The sequence below is a fragment of the Centruroides sculpturatus genome, unplaced genomic scaffold (assembly GCF_000671375.1).
Source record: "Centruroides sculpturatus isolate CEXI.00-Female unplaced genomic scaffold, Cexi_2.0 scaffold116, whole genome shotgun sequence".
NCBI classification, from domain to species: Eukaryota; Metazoa; Arthropoda; class Arachnida; order Scorpiones; family Buthidae; genus Centruroides; species Centruroides sculpturatus.
In genome coordinates this window covers 642,177-662,911 of record NW_019384401.1, presented here as the reverse complement: position 1 = coordinate 662,911, position 20,735 = coordinate 642,177, and the positions used below count along the sequence as shown (strand labels likewise).

Genomic DNA, 20,735 nt, shown 5'->3' with positions numbered 1-20,735 from the left:
TTGTCAGCTGATAAACTTGATTCCTTACCACCAAGACAGAAACTTATAATAGAGCACATGCTGAAAGCATGCCATATAAAAAGCAAAAAGGGTATGAGATATGACATTAATTGGTTACTTGACTGTTTACTTTTAAAAATTAGGTCACCATCTCTCTATGAATTTTTGAGAAATAATGATTACTTGCCTTTACCCTGTCAGTCTACACTGCATCAATATATCAGAGGCATTAATGCCAAATTTGGATTTGATGAAGATCTTTTTGTTATTTTAAAGACAAAATTGGAGACAATTCCACAAACAGAACGCCAGGGAGTTTTAATTTTTGATGAAATCACACTTCAAAAACATATAGAACTTTCAAAAGCTACTGGTGAAATGATTGGACTTGTTGATTATGGTGACAATTCTGAATTGCCACAGAGTGAATTTACAGCAGGTGATCATGGCCTAGTGTTTATGTTCAGACCTCACTTTGCTAGTTGGGTACAATGTATTGGCACATTCTGTTCAAAAAGCTCTGTCTCAGGTTCTACTGTTGCAAAACTTATTTTGCAAGCAATTATTCATTTAGAACAGTGTGGTGCAATAGTCAATGCAATAGTTTGTGATGGTGCCAGCACAAACAAAGCAGCTTTAAAAGCTCTAGGAATTTGTGCAGACACAAATAATATACAATGCTCATTTACAAACCCTGCTGCAGATAGACAAGTACTGGCTATTATTGATGTACCACATATTTTAAAATGTATGCGAAACAATCTTTTGAAAAATACATACTTTCAGGTAAAACTAAGAAAATAAAGTGTTTTCACCTAATTTATAATATAAGCCATTGCATTATTCTGCATTTTTACTTTTAGTTTCCTGAAGGAAGGGTAGAATTACAGCATTTTAAAGCAGTTGTTGATGAAGATTCCAAATTACCAAAGGGATTAAAGGCATGTCCCAAAGTGACAGAAATACATGTTAATCCCAATAACTTCCAGAGAATGAGTGTATTGCTGGCAGCTCAAGTGACACTTTTTTTTACTTATATAATCTTGACTTGATAAGAATACTTTTATTTATCTCATATATTTATAGATATTTAGTAATACTTTTGCTGATGCTATGCTGTTTTATAAACAGCGTGAGGTTGCTATCCTAAAGAATGCAGATGTTACAATAAGTTTCATACGTCACATCAATGCTCTTTTTGATGCTTTAAATCGTAGATTGCCACAGGAAGGAATCAGACATGATTCAAATGATCTCAAGGTAATAGTAATGATTCACTAGCAAAAACTATAAATGTTTTAATTAACAACTTTTTAAAAATAGGTTATTGAAGAATCTCTAGAATGGTTAAATAGATGGGAAGCATTCAGATTACAGATTAGAAGCACTGATCAAAAGGGATTTTTGAGCCACCAGACAGCAGAAAATCTACGCTTGACGCTGACTAGTATCTTAGCACTCGTCAGACAATTGCTTCCAAACTCATATTATATCCTGACAGCTCACTTTAATCAGGACCCATTAGAGGTAAAATTGACTTAGTGTAATGATTATATAATCTTGTATTAAACCTTAACTTATGTTTTCATTTCAATTAGCGTTTCTTTGGAATGATAAGACAAGGAAGTGGAAGCAATTCTCATCCCACAACAGTACAGTTCTTATACCTGTACAGACTGATGACTGTTTACAGTTTGGTTCGTCCTCCCAAACGAGCATCAGTTCAAACTGATCCAGGATCTATGCTTATTACTTTAAAAAATCTTCTTCATAGTCATAAAAAACCATTCAGAGAAGTTCAAGAACAATTGGAAGAACATTTAGAAAATTTGCTTTGTGATCCAAGTCTATACTATGGAGATCCTAGTGATAGTGAATTATTAGATCATGATTATTGTACACCAGAAACATTTAAGTTTATCCTACATTATTTAGGAGGTTATATTATTTATCGTCTACTGCCATCACTCGGTTGTGATGAATGCAAAAATATATTAACAGCAAAACCTGAGGATGCTGCACCAGAGAAGACATTTACATTCATCAAATCTCGAGGAGGTTTGTTATATCCAAGCTATAAGCTTTGCCAATTGATGTACTGGGCAGAAAGCAAAGTATGCGAAAAATTAACAAACCCAAACATGGATGTTTATTTTTCAATAATGGATAATATATTAAATCAGTGCTCTGTTACATTGATGATAGGATGTGACAATGCTGGTCACAAGTCCTACTTGACTTCCAGATTTTTGCACTTTTTTGTTACTTGTCGATTGCATTTTTTCACGCGAACGATTAATCAATCATTTATTTCATCAGTTGAAAGTAAAAACCATAGAAAAATTTCTCACTTAAAGTAAATTTTAATAACGCAAATAATAAAAATAATAATTATTATTAATATGTATAATATAATTTGTTTGTATGTACAATAAATTTTTAACGTATAATAAATTCACATAATAGCACAATTTAATAATAATAATACTATTGTGTCAGTTTTGTTCCTTGTCATTTATTTAACTAAATATCAAACTCAGCATTTTTAAAACACTTAATAAAACATTAAACACCTTCCATCGCTGAGAAATGTTTATTTAATAAAACACTAACATTTTCAGCCTCATGGAATAAACCATCCTCAGGTGTAAATGAGTTCGAACGTATTTTATTAAATAAACATTTCTCAGCGATGGAAGGTGTTTAATGTTTTATTAAGTGTCATTTATTTATCCATAAAGCTGGTTTTGGGTTTAAATAAAAGCTTTTTCATTCTTATAGTAAAATGCATATAAAAAATTATGAAATCAAACTCGACGGTTATATATCTTTCAATAAAAAGAAAACATTCGTCCTCACAGCGATTTGATCTAGCGCTCTTGCAGTGCCCCTGGTGGTAACATTTGTCTCTAGTTGATTTTAGCAACGAGCAAAGATAGGAAGTCGAAATACCAGTTAATCTACCGACTCTGACGGAACTAAACTTCACTTTAGCAAATCTTTTTACTTGTCCGTCAGCATTGTCCTTCAGTTTCCCATATGCTACTACTCCTGTATGCTACATTGTGCTTATTGAACAAATATAAAAAATATGATCCAGTTTTAAAACAAAAATTTTTAGTTATAAAAATGCAATGCTCTGCCTCAATTCTATCATGATACAACAAAATTGCACAGTGTCCCAGTTGTCACATTAATTACCTATATTAAATAAGTTTATGAAACATGAGGTTTATTTGGAAATATTTGTGATGGCCTGCTGGAGTTACAATAAACAGTACATAGAGTTTGTTATGGAGCACCTATCCATTTGCAAACTCTTCCACAGTGTGATAACATTTTATATACAGTATGTTAGCCTCTAAGTATAAGTCCATATAAGTTGACCTCTAGTTTTAGAGATTTTTAAAATACAGTAGAGTCTCGAAAACTCAGCCTAATGTGGACTGAAGGGTGGCCGAGTTTGTGAAAATGCCAGGTTATCGGGAATGGGGTTAAAAAAAATAAGTACGAGTGTTTCCTCAGAAAATACTGTACTGTACTTGTATGTATTGTTTACTTGAGAATACAACAAAGAATAAACTGCCCAAATACCCTTAAACAAAGGAAAAGTACATCCTTTATGAAGGCATAGAGCCTTTACTACATGAAAATGAAAATTAATGAATACCCTATATGTACAGTAATTTACCTGATAAGACAGATCTCAGAAAAATACTTTATGAGGCATAAAGCTGTCTATAATGAAAATTAATTAACTAAGGATTTTTTTGCCCTGCCAGGGTGTGGCCGAGTTATCCAGACTGCTGAGTTATCGAGTGCCGAGTTTTCGAGACTCTACTGTATTGACTTATATACTGACATAAATGGTAGACAACTTTGATAAATTTATTTTCTCCAATAGAAATCAGACCATATGATTTTCTTCATAAATATAAAAATCAGATTTAAAATTTTATTTTAAGTTTTAGGACTTTATATTTTCTGTTTATCATATAGCATTAAAATCCATCAAGGAACAATAATAGGGCTTTTACTATTGTACTTTTGTTCATTTCTTAATCATTTTGTCTAATGATATTAAACATATCTGGAACAAATTAATCTAAATAACAAGTGGAAAATTAAGTTGTTGAACCTTTTGTTGACAAGTAATTCTAATTTTATCATTAATAAGATACAAGGTTAATAATTTTAAAGGAGTTAGTTTATGATTTAATGAATTGACAAAAATCTAACAAATTATGTTCTTTACCAGAAATGTTGATCATTAGGTTTTTGAATCATCTTGTTATTGAAATGTTTAGAAATCATTTAAATTCTTTTGTTATTTAATTGGTAGTTGTTCTATATCTTATGTTCAATTTGTTAATGTTATTACTGAGAGTGGATCTGATAATGAGACAAACAGTTCAAAAAATATTTTATCAAATAATAAACTGACTCCTTGAAAATTATTAGCCTTGTGCTTTGTTGCTGAACCTTAATGATTATTATTGATTTAATTTGTACTTAATTTTAATTTGACTTGATTACTAATATAAATGATTGTCGTACAAGTCATCTGAAATTTGTGTGAAAAAGTATAGATCATTATTTATGTTTTATAAAATAATTTTATATTTAATGTAATTAAATTATAAACTAGCATATTTCAATATAATTATGTTATATGCCAATTCTGAGTACAAGCAAAAAGTGAAGAATGTTAGTGTTTAAACATAACTACTATGAAATTTTGATATCTCACCTTTCTTTGTATGATATGACACTTCTGATGAAAACGGGCCATATCCTTTATTATTTCTTGCTTGAATTTTAAAGTAATAAGTAGTGTCAGATGTAAGACTGTCAACAGCAGCTGACAGATGATTACTGTTTATATTTTTAATGATCCAATCTCTATCATGTTGAGTATTATCAGTAGTGTAAAAGATTACATAACCTGTAAGAAAAATTATTTTAAATTTCATTAAAAATGTACATGTAAGTAAATCCGAACTGATTAAAATGTTTTCTTATAAAAAAAATGATGATTTTTAATACATCAGATTAATTTACATATTTATATTTTAATTTTCATTTTTGTAACAATTTATCCAGAAAAATTTACTGTGTTATATTTTATTTATTACAATTTTCTGTTTCTTAATATACAGAAAGGAAGAAATAGAAGTTGACTTAAATTAATAAAAGAATATATTACAATATTTTTAACTAAAATTTTTGATACAGAGTTAATATTGGCACAAACATTAATCTGCTATTGAAATTTTAACATTTTACTACAACCATTACTGCATGTTATCTAAGATAATTGAAAGAAAAATAAATGTGAAGATCTATCTTGATTCTTTTTGTTCATATTTCTTAACATACTTAATACATATACATAATAAATAAATAAAGTATATAAAATTATACTTAATTAATCACTAATTAATAAAAACACCAAGAAATTTGAAGATTTTGACAATTAATAAATCTTTGTTATAATTGTGTTAACTAAATTTAACAATTAGAGCCTTAATCTGGAAGTTATGTTGCCAATCTGCTAGTCTTTATTAGTTCAGTCATAACTGCAAATTCTGATTATTTTAGAAATCAATTATTATGATATGAATTTGTCACACTATTGATTTCAGAACAGAATAAAGTAAACTTATGAAAAAGTTTCACAGAAATATACCAATTAATCATAAAATGTTCAATGGTAAATTCTCAAATAATCAATATTTTAATAAAATACACAAGACAATATTTTGCAATGATTATGTCACATTATCATAATGACTAAGTCAATATTTACTGATTTAGAAAGAGTTACTTAAATTCTATATGCAATATTCTCCAGATTGTTATTCATAATTTTGAAATTTTCTTGACTTTAAAGATTATTACAAAAGATATAGGATTTAAGAAAAAAATAATATTTGAATGAACTTAAAATCCCTAAATAAAATATAAAAAGAAAAGTTCTCTTTCTGTTCTCATGCATGATAAGAATACAGAAAAATATATTTATGTCAATGGAAAATAACTATATTTGATATTATTTTCACATGTAAATTAATTTGGTAAAGATCTTTTGATTATGCATTCATATATGTATGTAAAATCTATATAAGTAATTTTATATAATTTTAAAAGCAGAATAACTTTATTTACTTTACTCCTTGAATTATATCATTATAAAGAAAAATTAATTAGTTATTGGCAAATTTTATTTTCCTACCTATTCATCTTATAATTTTTTAATGATCCTTTATTAATCTATGTATACAGTAATTAATTTGTTTATTTACATCATATGCTATCATTTACCTATTATCTCTCCATTTGGTTGCTTGGGAGGTTGCCATTGAATTGTAAGAGCTGAATCAGCTTCCACTAATTTTATATCACGAGGTGGTGAAGAAGGTGCTAATTTTAAAAATTTCATTTTAAAAAACTACAATTTTGTTAAAAACTTGTATAAATTAAGAAATTAAAAATAAAAATATACCTGCTTCATGAGTAGAATTTAAAACACTCATGCTCCATGTGCTTTCTCGTCGGCCTTTAACTACTTTTACAGAGAATTCATATTGTGAATTTGGTTTTAAATCATCTATCATACAATTGAGATCAGTAGAATTAAAATACCGATATTTTGGATTGGATGAATAAGTAGATCCAGTATACCGAACAGTATAATAACGGTTATCATTAATAACTTGATTTCGAGGTAATGTGGAATCTGTCCAATATAATACTACTGTCGTTGAAGACAAGACAATAGCTTTCAGACCTACAGGTGGTAACATTGGAATGATAGGTTCAGGTGCTACATTAAAAAATATAAATTGTTATGCAGCTGTATCAAACATTACTATAATCCTACTAAAACTTATTATTTAATAATTAATATGTTGAAACTTACTGCTTTCTATTAATGTTTTCACAGTTTCATATATAGGTCTTCCATCACCAACTTGATTAAATGCTCTTAAACTAATCACATACTCTGCAGATGGTTCTAAAAAATTAATCTTTATCAAATGAGGAGTTTAATATGTAATATGTAAAAAATAAATGTAGAACTTACGTAAATTTTCAATTGTGTAATATCGCTGTTTTCCATCGAGGACTTTGGTGTAAACATCTGGAAATCCAATACCCCATCCTATCGTATAACCTCTTATCATAATATTTTGATTACGTGGCGGTGTCCAACTTACAAAAATAGTATTAGCTGTTGGTCGGGCTCTGACAGAACTAGGTTGATCAGGAACTCTTCCTTCTGTATAATATAATGATCACATACATAATTATATAAATCATATTAGAATATTTTTTTTACTGTATGTGATTCAACTTATACTAATCCATTAGATCATGCTTTCTTTATAATGCTTCATTATTTAATTAAGAATTTTCACAATCATATAATTTTAAAGCTAAGTTCTATTAAATTACTTTAAGAAAGTACAAGAAAAATGTAAAAATATTTTTAAAAAATCAATCAATTAGACAATTAAAAAAACAATATAAAATAAATGTAATTGTTTTTGATGAAACTTTTATTATAATATAAAAATACAAATTAAAAATAAATAAAGGCAAATTTATAATTTAGAAGTACAAAATTTTATTATAAGCTAGAATATAAGGAGACAAGAATAGTGTGAATGGGGAATAGATGGAATAAAAAGAAAGTCATTAAAAGCTAGCATTGATTGATTGATTGATTACATTTAATTATAAAGTGTGTTCAAAAAGTTTCAGGAATGAGTCAAAAAATAAAAATGCATTAAAATATAAAGAAATTTAATTGATATTTTTCAAAATAATCACTCTGAATTTCAATGCACTTTTTCTAATGATTCCTCCAATTTAGGAAACATTTCAAAAAATCAGCTTCTTTCAGGAATTGTAAAATTGTTTTCAATTCATCTTTTGTGAGTTTAAAACATTTTTCCTTTGAAGTTTTTTCAACTTTTTCTTTACCAAAAGTCATTAGGAGCTAGATTAGTGGAACAAAGTAGTTACAGAAGAATAGCTGTTTCAAGTTTAACCAGATAATTAATGCTTGTAACAGTTGTATGTGAGCTGACGTTACCATAATGGAGAATCCAAATTTTTTTTGCCATTTTGCAGGTCATTTTGGGTGAACTGCTTTGTGTAATCAATGTAAAATGTTAAGATAAACATATTGATTGACTATTAACCTTCAGGAATAAATTCATAATGAACAATTCCTTTCACATCAAAAAATGCCATCATCATTAGTCATGCACTTTTTTCAGTCTAGGCTTATCTTTCACTATCCACTCGAGTGTATCTTAATTTCACCATGAATCCAAGTCACCAGTAATAGCATTCTCAATCCAACCTGGGTCAGTACTGAACATCTCCATCAAGAAGTATCTTCAAGATTTCCAGATATAGAGTTATTTTTGCTAGTCCATAAGAAAATAAAGAACAAACTTTTTCAGTGCATATCACAAGATCTTGAATTATGATCACATGTTCTTACAGAAATTTTCATTATTTCTTGTAGCCTGGAGTCATCCACTCTGTTGATGATTGGTTATTAATTCATCCAGTGTTGAAGCATTTTGCCATTCGTAACATCTTGATAGAGCTTCTTCCTCAAAAAATTATATTATAATATGTGAATTTGAACACCACGAGAGTTCAAATGTTAAATATTTAATTTTTGTTTAATATATTGAACTGTCATCTTTCGCTGTAAGCTGAACTTCTGTTCTATTGAGTCATCTCATAAACCACCTGTTGGGATGATCTCAATAACAATGTAACATCACTGTTCTTTTCCTTCCAAAGAGGAAGCATTGAAAAAACTCAAGAATTGGCTTTCCAGACATCTATGGATTTTGGAAACATTGAGATAGTCAGGCCACAAGATTACTTCAAAAAAAGTGCATTAAAACAAATCAAAAAGTGCATTGGGAATTATGTTGGAACAGGACATCAAAAGATTCTATAAAAATACTCTTTGAACATTCTCAGAAATGAAATTTTTTTCCAGAGTTTCTGTAAGAGTGATTAGGCTATTCTCAACGATTTGTTTACGGATGAGACCTATCACTGACCCTCAAATTCATCTTAGTTTAGGTACTGTTATGAATAAATTGTTATGCAGATTAGTAGTATATAAAAGTGATCTATTATTTTATAGTATATATGCAGTAGTAAAACTTGCAAATCTTATTATGTTATATAAATATTATAGATTTTAATTCAATTTTAAGCAATCTTTTCTCTAAATACTTTTAATTTCAAAAGTTAAAATTATAATTACTATAGTGTACATAAGATTTAAATATAACACTCCTTACATCAATTCTTTAGATTACTATTAATTCAATAATTCTACATTAATAACATAAAGTTAATTAAGGAAAATTCTGGAAAGTTTTTGTTATTTGTTTGGATAATATATTGTGTGTGTATTAATATAATACCTGTAGATTTTAGTTATATTTATAAATAACTTACCATCCAAATCATTTTGATATGTATCTACAGTCATCCAGTCAGTTGCTGGTCCACTTCCATTAATGGATAATGCAGATATTTTAACACTGTATTGTGCACCTCTCTCCAAACCTGATAATAAAATTAAGTTAATAAAAGTTATATCATTAAATTAAATAGATAATTTTGAAATTGTATTAATTTATCTCTATAAATAAACTAATATAGTCAATAAACATATATATATAATTTATGTGAAAAATTCTGCTATTACTACTCAGTTAATAATCTTTTATAGTATTGACAGTTAAATCTTACTGTTAGTTATAAATTCATTGTAATGTATTAATAATATAATAAAATAGGTAAAATAAAAATAAATAATTATTGACAATGATTTTTTTGTGTTTTTTTTAAACTATCTTATTATTTATTTATTATTTATGTCTTTTTATAAAAGAGCATTTGTTTGTCCTAAATAACAAATGTTTTAAATAATACAGGATGAGGATAAGGAATATTATGAGAATTACAAAGTATTGTTTTATATAATGCTGACTACTTGGCCATTTCATTATTTGTACAATTGCTTGTAATAGGTTTAAAATCAAATAAATAATATATAATTTGTTTTCAGTAAAAGATTTTTAAATGGCAATTCTAAACGTATCAAGATTGATTAACCACATTTTAAATTTGATTTAAATTACCTTCAATAACATTTCTTCAAAAAATATTCAAGTCTTATTTAAAATTATCTGCTTATATTTTATAATAGCCAGTTTTACTTCTGGATTAAACATTTTTTATAGTTATTCTAATCTACCTTCAGATCAGAATACAAAATTAGAATACAGTCGACCCCCCTATAACACTGTTGATAATTCCGTTTTATAGGAATTCCTTGTACGAGTCACTTAGATTTTACAAATATGTGAGCNTCACGAAAAGACAATACCAAAGGTAAATATAAATATTTATGTTTTTTATGTAATCTTAATCCTCGGTGAGTCATGTAATTTTTTTGCCCTTGCCTGAGTCGCAGTGCGTCTCTCGGATCCTGTGTTTTAATATAAAATTAAATTTTATCTATCTATCTATCTATCTATTTTATCTATATTTAAGGAAAATGTTAACTAAAGATTGAGCTGGGTTTGTGAGATTCACTGTGATTCACTGAGGGCTATCTCTCTGTCGCCCATCTTTCCTTATAAATACTTTAAGATTAATTGTCTGATATTTTTTTTTATCAATCATTAGATTTGCATGATACACACTCCCAAGTAACAACTGTAGAAAAGGAAATAGAAGAACCCTCCACATCTGAAGCAGCAACTACCCACAGCATCCTGAGCTGTTATATGTCAATAAAATCTCTGCTTTGCAGTCTGAATTGTTAAAAATCAAAGAGGATTTATATTGGTGCAGAAAGCAAAAGATGATCTATAGGAAGAAACTGAAAACTCTTCAAACAGAAAATCTCAAGCTTCATCAAGAAAATACTGAACTTAAAATAAAACAGTTGTCAGCTGATAAACTTTATTCCTTACCACCAAGACAGAAACTTGTAATAGAGCACATGCTGAAAGCATGCCATATAAAAAGCAAAAAGGGTATGAGATATGACATTAATTGGTTACTTGACTGTTTACTTTTAAAAATTAGGTTACCATCTGTCTATGAATTTTTGAGAAATAATGATTACTTGCCTTTACCCTGTCAGTCTACACTGCATCAATATATCAGAGGTATTAATGCCAAATTTGGATTTGATGAAGAACTTTTTGTTATTTTAAAGACAAAATTGGAGACTATTCCACAAACAGAATGCCAGGGAGTTTTAATTTTTGATGAAATCACACTTCAAAAACATATAGAACTTTCAAAAGCTACTAGTGAAATGATTGGACTTGTTAATTGTGGTGACAATTCTGTATTGCCACAGAGTGAATTTACAGCAGGTGATCGTGGCGTAGTGTTTATGTTCAGACCTCACTTTGCTAGTTGGGTACAATGTATTGGCACATTCTGTTCAAAAAGCTCTGTCCCAGGTTCTACTGTTGCAAAACTTATTTTGCAAGCAATTATTCATTTAGAAGTGTGGTGCAATAGTCAATGTAATAGTTTGTGATGGTGCCAGCACAAACAAAGCAACTTTAAAAGCTCTAAGAATTTGTGCAGACACAAATAATATACAATGCTCATTTACAAACCCTGCTGCAGATAGACAAGTACTGGCTATTATTGATGTACCACAATCTTTTGAAAAGTAGATACTTTCAGGTAAAACTAAGAAAATAAAGTGTTTTCACCTAATTTATAATATAAGCCATTGCATTATTCTGCATTTTTACTTTTAGTTTCCTGAAGGAAGGGTAGAATTGCAGCATTTTAAAGCAGTTGTTGATGAAGATTCCAAATTACCAAAAAGATTAAAGGCATGTCCCAAAGTGACAGAAATACATGTTAATCCCAATAACTTCCAGAGAATGAGTGTATTGTTGGCAGCTCAAGTAACACTTTTTTTACTTATATAATCTTGACTTGATAAGAATACTTTTATTTATAGATATTTAGTAATACTTTTGCTGATGTTATGCTGTTTTATAAACAGCGTGAGGTTGCTATCCTAAAGAATGCAGATGTTACAATAAGTTTCATACGTCACATCAATGCTCTTTTTGATGCTTTAAATCGTAGATTGCCACAGGAAGGAATCAGACATGATTCAAATGATCTCAAGGTAATAGTAATGATTCACTAGCAAAAACTATAAATGTTTTTTAACAACTTTTTTAAAATAGGTTATTGAAGAATCTCTAGAATGATTAAATAAATGGGAAGCATTCAGATTATAGATTAGAAGCACTGATCAAAAGGGATTTTTGAGCCATCAGACAGCAGAAAATCTACGCTTGACGCTGACTAGTATCTTAGCACTCATCAAACAATTGCTTCCAAACTCATATTATATCCTGACAGCTCACTTTAATCAGGACCCATTAGAGGTAAAACTGACTTAGTGTAATGATTATATAATCTTGTATTAAACTCTTTAACTTATGTTTTCTTTTCAATTAGCATTTCTTTGGAATGATAAGACAAGGAAGTGGAAGCAATTCTCATCCCACAACAGTACAGTTCTTATACCTGTACAGACTGATGACTGTGTACAGTTTGGTTCGTCCTAACAAATGAGCATCAGTTCAAACTGATCTTGGATCTATTCTTATTACTTTAAAAAATCTTCTTCATAGTCATAAAAAACCATTTAAAGAAGTTCAAGAATAATTGGAAGAACATTTAGAAAATTTGCTTTGTGATCCAAGCCTATACTATGGAGATCCTAGTGATAGTGAATTATTAGATCATGATTATTGTACACCAGAAACATTTAAGTTTATCCTACATTATTTAGTAGGTTACATTGTTTATCGTCTACTGCCATCACTCAGTTGTGACGAATGCAAAAATATATTAACAGCAAAACCTGAGGATGTTTCACCAGAGAAGGCATTTACATTCATCAAATCTCGAGGAGGTTTGTTATATCCAAGCTATAAGCTTTGCCAATTGATGTACTGGGCAGAAAGCAAAGTATGTGAAAAATTAACAAACTCAAACATGGATGTTTATATTAAATCAGTGTTCTGTTACATTGATGATAGGATGTGCCAATGCTAGTCACAAGTCCTACTTGACCTCCAGATTTTTGCACTTTTTTGTTACCTGTCGATTGATTAATCATTCACGTGAAAAAATGCAATAATTTATTTCATCAGTTGAAAGTAAAAAACATAGGAAAATTTCTCACTTANCTAAATTTCTCGATATTAGATGCATTACAACGATATGTACCACTATCAGTGGCCTGAATATGATCAATCTCCAAAGCACCACTTGGCAAGACAATCATTCGAGAATGATCCAACTGAAATAGCTGCTCATCTTTCAACCAGTAAATAATGGCAGGAGGTATACTTTGTATTGCACAAGGAAAATAAGCAGACTGTCCAGGAAATACTGTCATGTCACGTGGTTGTTCATCAAATCTGGGCAATGCTAAAAATAAATTTTTTATACAAATAATTAAAAAATCTAATGCTTGTTTTTAAATGCTATTGGTTATAATTTTTGTAATAAATTATAATGGAAGACAGTTTTCAACAAAATCATAAAATTATAGTACATGTTGCTCATTGAATAATTCTATATAATGTCAACTATATAAGTTATTTTAAAAATATAAATTGAAATTATTGTAATTAAAAATATTAATAAAGAGAATTTTTTTTGAGACTTACAAGCAATTTGAAGTTTAGCTAAACGACTAACAATAGTGCCAACATTTTTAATAGTAGCAATACATTGATACACTCCTTCATCAGGACGTTCTGTACGAGTGTGATACACACTACTAAAGTAAAGTGAACCATTTGGAAGAATCGATCTGAAAATAAAATTTACACTTAAGTATAATTCTATAACTTTTTATTATATTCATATTATAATAATAAATTATATAGATCATGACATGACAGTAGTAATCAATTTTTCACTCCTGATTATTAATTAATTAATTTTGAATATAAATTAATTAATTAATAATCAGGAGTGTAAAATTGATTACTACTGTATTATTAAGAAGTATTTTTATTAAAATTAATAAAATTTAGTAAAAATTCTGATTAAAATGTTTTAAAATTTTGCTGTTTTTTTCTTATTTTATTGATTATAACTACTTCATTCAACAAATGAACTAATAACTTATATGTTGTTGTACAATAAAGATAAAAATTGCAACTATAAATAAATGTAATATGCATATGCGTATTGTGAGTAGAAGTTTCATCCCATTTGATGTAGATTATTTGAACTGATGACTTAATTTTGAATCAATAATAATCAAAAATTAAATTCCTAATTTCATTTCATTCAATGAAAGTAATTTTCTAATGTCATTATTTTCCTAGAATGTAAATTTGTTGAATTTACCAACATTACTACTTCATTAGGTTAGAAATACCTAATGAATTAGTAATGTTGGTAAATTGAAATGTGCATTACTTAAACATTGTACATTTATCATCATCCAAGAATATAATTATCAATTCCAAAAATATTTGCAACTAATTTTTATATTTATATTTTGATTCAACATTTATATTTAATATAAATTTTTTCTTGTCAGACATTATAGTATTCTCGCTTGTGTAAAAATGTTATAACATTCATAACAAACAAATTTATTTGCATCATTGATACATTTTTTCTCTTCATCATTCCTTATAAATAAAAAAATTAACCAATAGTATTTATACTAATAGTGATCACCTTTGACTTGAAACCAGTGGCGTACCGTAGCGGGGGCGGCAGGGGCGGCCCACCCCAGGTGGCACTTTTTAGGGGCGGCAAAATTTCACAATAAATAATAATAATATCTTGTAAAAATTTGAAACATCCTAATCTATACTTGCATCGTGCGTACGATACTGCTATCGTCCGGACAGCCCGAGAATTAGTACCATTTTCATCTGAGGAATTCCTGCAAAACCTGTTGACCNAATTTATTTCTTTTTTAATTTTTTGTTTGGATTTGAATTTGGAATAATAAAAAAAATCTAAAAGAACATATAATCCAGAAGTAAAACTTTGACTTCTATAAAATATAGATAGATTTTTTAAATTTAACAACCTTACTGATGAGAATGTCATTTGGATAGTTTAGATCAGTGTTTCTCAACCTCTAACGAATCATCGCCCCCTTCAATACAACTGTTATGTAGTATTGCCCCCTTCACTTCAAAAACAATTTTGTTGGGTTTATTAGTTTACTTTTTTACAAAGTATATGATTATCAAATAAAAATTTATTTACTCAGAATACGTATTAGATTTTCATATAATTAACAAAATTAAAATTAAACATTATTCGCTGTGAATCCTTACTGCAAGCTTCAAAATTCTGATGCCGAGGGCTGAGACTAACGCCAAATTCGTATTGCATTGAATAGACTAGTTACTAGTATAATGTTATTTGTTTAATTATTGTACGATATAACGAATAAAATATCTAATTATTCTTAATATAATGTTTTACTATATCGTCCAGAAAACTGTTTTTCGCTCCCAAAAATATAAATTGTTACTAATCACCCCCCCAATATGGAAAAACGCCCACATGGAGATGATGTTGCCCCAGTTGAGAAACACTGGTTTAGATCTTAAACAAGGTTATGATGGATATCTTAAACAATTCAGAATACGGATTTACACTTTTTAATTTCACATTTTATTGCATATTTTGGCAATTTACCTGTTATAGCATAAAGACGTCTGTTTCCATCTGTTGTTACTGTATCTCCTCTCCTGCTACCTTTTAACTTATATCGAATTTTATATCCAGTAATAATTCCATTTTGATTATCTTTTGCTGGTGGTTCCCATCTTACAATTATGCTCTATAAAAAGAATTTCAATTATCTCAAAGTAAGCAACATTATCACTAAGTAGAATGTACTTACTGTAGAACTGGCTGCTTCCAAAGTAACATTCTGAGGTGTATCACTAGGAACTATCAATAAAATTTAATAAATTAATTTAAATTAATCAATAATTTTCTAATATTTTTAATAATTTCATAACTATTTCTCAGATTCATTAAAATGTTAAAAATTACAATCAGAAAAAGTTCTAGCTGTCACTTCTTCTGTATTCATTCCAGGACCATTTTGATTATATGCAACAATCCAGAAATTATAATCAGTATATTTTTTCAAGCCATATAACGTATATTTTGTATCAGATGTCGTAATTTCATGTTCTTCAGATGTTCCAACTTCCATATAATATAATTTGTATTTTTGTATTGGACCATTCTTTTGATCTGGAGCTTTCCATTGAACTTGTATAGCATTAGGGGAAATTGCTGTAGCTTGTAAGCTTTCTGGAGATCCGGGTACATGAACTAAAAAGAAATAAACAAACAAAATATTATGTACATAGTCTAAAAGAATGCATTAAAATGATTGTTTAGTATAGTTTTAAAGCATAGTATTATAGATAATAAAAAAATGATGGAATGATATGAAAAAATAATAGTTTAAACTAATTTTTTAACTTACATAAGTATTTATAATAAAATTTTAAATTGTAAAATATTTAATTTATAACATATTAAACTTACAAAGAAAAGTATTTGTTTTATAAATACATTTTATAATTTATATATATAAGATTTTGTTTAATTAATTTGAAATAAATATTTCATATAAGTATTTATTGTTCTATCAATATTCTATTACAATAAGTGCATTTTTCATTATTTTAAAATACCTTCTGGCTGTGTTTCAACCATAACTTCCTCTGAACTTTGACCAGGACCATTTAAGTTGTAAGCAACAATTCTAAAATAAAATTTTGTAGAAGGTTGAAGACCTTGAATACTGACTTCCTCTAAACGTGGACGAGTTGTATTAACTACACGTTCCCTGAGAAAATTTTAAATTTCATAAACAAGAACTATATAATTATAAAAAAGTCATACAAATCTCTTACCTAGTTGATTGGTCTTCTCTGTAATAAACTGAATAGGCAACAATTTCACCATTTGTATGAAGAGGTTCTTTCCATGATAAAGTAACAAAACGAGTGGATACTATCACCGCTACTACATCACGAGGTGACGAAGGCACATCCTTGCTGTGAGGTTGGGCACCTGAGATATTTTGAGGGGTAGTAACAGAATTATAGAAGGTGGGTACTGAAGGGTCTAAGAATCATATAGTTAATGGGTATCACAGTTAATTTAAAAAGTCAGAAGAAGATTTAAATAAAAATTTTAGTTAGAAATATTCATATAGCTTTTAATGAAATCAAAATGAAGAAAATAAATTATTGACTTTAATATTGTTAAAATATCAATATTAGAAAGTATTGAATTTTGAACTTAAAAGATATTTTGTAAATTAAATTTAATAAAACAACATTAATTAATAGAAATATAATTAAAACAATTATATAATATATATTACAAATAATTATATTAGTCTGTATACCATCCATGGTATATCAACATTTTAAACATCCCATCTACTTCGAATATCATAACTGCTGATATCAGTATGAATATAATAAGATTATTAATTCAATTAAGACTTAATAAATATTCATTGTTTATCAATAATACTTATTTTGATTTTACTAAAGACAGATGTTATTGGTGTAACTCAAGTGACTTTGAACCATCTACTAAGAGACTGTGAAGGACTAAAGAAATATAATCAAAAATATGAAATTAAAAAATTAATATATAACAAGCAAATTCAAGACTTTAGAACTAAATTAAACAACCTTACGTTAGCTCAAATGTATAAAATTAATGGTTTTTTAATCAAATTGCCAAAGAACTAAAAAATATGTAATAAATTAATAAAACTAGAAAAATTGTTTTTTATTAATTATGTTACTTAAAGTAAAATATTTAAAAGATGAATAACGACAAAATTTACTATTAAACGGTTATTGTGATGATATTGATGATTTTGAAGATGTATATCAAACGATTGATAGATAACAAATGTATATTAATATATCATTGGAAAAATAACCCCTGTAACAAGGCTTAGCCTTAATGCAAATAAAAATATTTGATTGATAATTTAATAATTGATATATTACAAATAATTTAAAAACTCAGATTCTGGTAATAAAAAATAACAGCAACATTGCAAGAATTTTAGATTACAGTTAAATATTCTTAATTCCAGAAAAATTTATAACCTAGCTTCATTCATATCCTGATGAATGCATCAGGATATGAATGGAGCTATGTTATAAATTTTTCTGGAAAATAGTCATTTAACAAATTCAGCAAGAGTAATAATGATTGATGAAAAAAATCAATTATATTACATGTATTATCTATGAAATAAATATACAAACATTCAGTCAGTGTCTTGGAAAAAGGCATGCATTAACAGGATATATAATTTGTATCATACTTTTAAATGAGATAAAATCACCATGTAACAGTTGATGTATCTGGAAAGTATACAGATCTTGTAAAGATAATAATATTTTTGAATGTGATGATTGTTTTCGTCTCTAATTTTTTCTACAGAAGAATTTGCATAATATCTACACTTATTCTTTCAATTATTTATAGATCAAACTAAATATCAAGTAGTGGATATTGAATGTGGTAAATAAGCACAAGAAATAGATATAACAGTAAAAATTTATCATTTATCAATGGATACACAACAAATAATTTCATATTCAAAATTTTTAGATTTTCCAAAATAGTCTTTGCAAAATATGCCAAATGATTAGGGTTCTCAGATTAAAGGCTATTAGATTACAAATGCTTGCTATAATAACTTATAAGTGTAATAACATTTCAAAGTAAATCTTACAAATTCTTAGAAGTTTATTTTCTGTTATAATAATTCATTATTATATCTGTTCCTAAAAAAATGATAGATAGATGAAATGCTTGAAGAAGAAACACAAAATCATTTCAAGAACTAAAGCTATTTAACTTTTGAGATGTCTTGTAAATGACTAGATATATTAGCTAAATAATTAGTTTTTAAAAAAATTGTTGCAATTAATGTAGCATTAGATTTGCAATTAAAATTCTATCTTTCAAATAAATAATTACTTTTTCTTTCATCCTAATTATTGTTGTTTGGCAGAGTATTTAAATTGAAAAGCTTGCAAATATTTCCAAGTTATTATAATTTACATTAATGTTAATACATGTAGATAAAACTTAACATAAATCCAATTAATTATATCTTGTAGTTCATACAATCTGTTTAGACATGTTTTATATGTTAGATCTCTGAAAAACTAAGTTCTTGAACATTTAATAATAAGTACACACATATTTACCTGGATCTAAAATAACAAGTTGAGCTGATGATTGTGTATTTCCACTGGGATTTGAACCAATACATTGATAAATTCCCATGTCAGACCTCACAAGACCAAGAATTCTTAGATTGTACCCATTTATAAGTTGAAAATATTCACTTTGGATAATAAGATCACCATCTTTGACCCACTGTACTGATGGTTCAGGAAAACCATGAATTTCACATTCAAATTCCAAATCTTCTTTCTCATAAGCATATTTATTTTGTGGCTTTTTTCCAAAATATGGTGGAACTGTTTAAAATTAATTTCTTTTAATTCAAAAATCACCAGCTATCACATAAAATACATTGAGATATAAAATACCTTGAACTTCAAGAGTTGCACTAGCATCAACTGAATCTTCATGATTTTCTGCTCTACACATGTATGTTCCTTTATCACTTTCCTTTACATTCTCAATTTGTAAATTTCCAATTCCAACAATCATGAACTTACTATCTAAATGACTAATGTATATAAATATTGAATATTAACATTCAAGTAAAATAATCACATAAGACATTAAACTAGCTTATCCAAATAAAAGAATTTTATAAGTTAAAAAAAATATATAATTAATTTAAAACTATATTATTTGCTCTATTAGGAAAATAACTTTATTTTTAATGAACAATACGGTCATTAATCTTACATGCTAAAAAATCTTCCATTCTACTTTTATAGAACTAACGAATAATTTCATACGCCATGTCTATTGTAATTCCATCCTTCAACCAGACGATCCTTGTCCGAGGATTACCGTTGGCAGCACAATCCAGAGTTACATTATTTCCCTCAACTGCAATTATATCTTTTGGTGTTGCAATAAACTGTGGAGCTGATATTCTGTTTGCTTCAGCTATTAAAAAATAAAATTTGAAAAATATGGTCATTTAACTAAATTTTTTTCACATTAATGAAATAAATTTAAATCCATAAATATTATTTGAAAGTATTATCTTATTCAGTCTAACAAAACTGGAATAATTAACAAAATGACTTAAGGAATAATACTTATTTTATATTGCTATAAAGTATTGTATTTTATAAATGTTAATACACAATTTTAAATAAAGATTGTATTCAATCATAACTAATAAAACTATTTAGACAATAGGGAGAAATGTGGAATGATCATTTTAGAGTGAAATAAAGCTTGTTTCTTCTATCCAAAATTATTCAAATAAGTTTAAACAGCTGATTAAATTTCTTTAAAAAACTTTTTAATAATATTGCCTCTGAACAAGTCCCACTGATGGAAACAGAAAGGGGTTTGTTGTTTAGAGGTAGCCATTATTGGAAGTTTGATTTTATTATTTTTGATATTTTCTA

At 27.7% G+C, this 20,735-nt stretch overlaps 1 protein-coding gene across 2 annotated transcripts in view; it reads right to left on the bottom strand.

Moving 5' to 3' along the window:
* The window catches only part of LOC111618668 (neogenin-like), a 90,937-nt gene that overhangs the window by 12,625 nt on the left and 57,577 nt on the right, over positions 1-20,735 (bottom strand). For both annotated transcript variants that reach the window (XM_023360225.1, XM_023360224.1), the window contains exons 8-21: positions 20,109-20,262; positions 19,728-19,870; positions 19,380-19,655; positions 17,040-17,253; positions 16,818-16,972; positions 16,162-16,449; positions 16,007-16,056; positions 15,799-15,943; positions 9,505-9,615; positions 7,088-7,282; positions 6,923-7,018; positions 6,506-6,826; positions 6,325-6,423; positions 4,751-4,945 (exon numbers count right to left, since the gene is read on the bottom strand). In XM_023360225.1, coding sequence (XP_023215993.1) covers positions 4,751-4,945; positions 6,325-6,423; positions 6,506-6,826; positions 6,923-7,018; positions 7,088-7,282; positions 9,505-9,615; positions 15,799-15,943; positions 16,007-16,056; positions 16,162-16,449; positions 16,818-16,972; positions 17,040-17,253; positions 19,380-19,655; positions 19,728-19,870; positions 20,109-20,262 — 2,442 coding nt within the window. The remainder of the gene's footprint in view (positions 1-4,750; positions 4,946-6,324; positions 6,424-6,505; positions 6,827-6,922; positions 7,019-7,087; positions 7,283-9,504; positions 9,616-15,798; positions 15,944-16,006; positions 16,057-16,161; positions 16,450-16,817; positions 16,973-17,039; positions 17,254-19,379; positions 19,656-19,727; positions 19,871-20,108; positions 20,263-20,735) is intronic.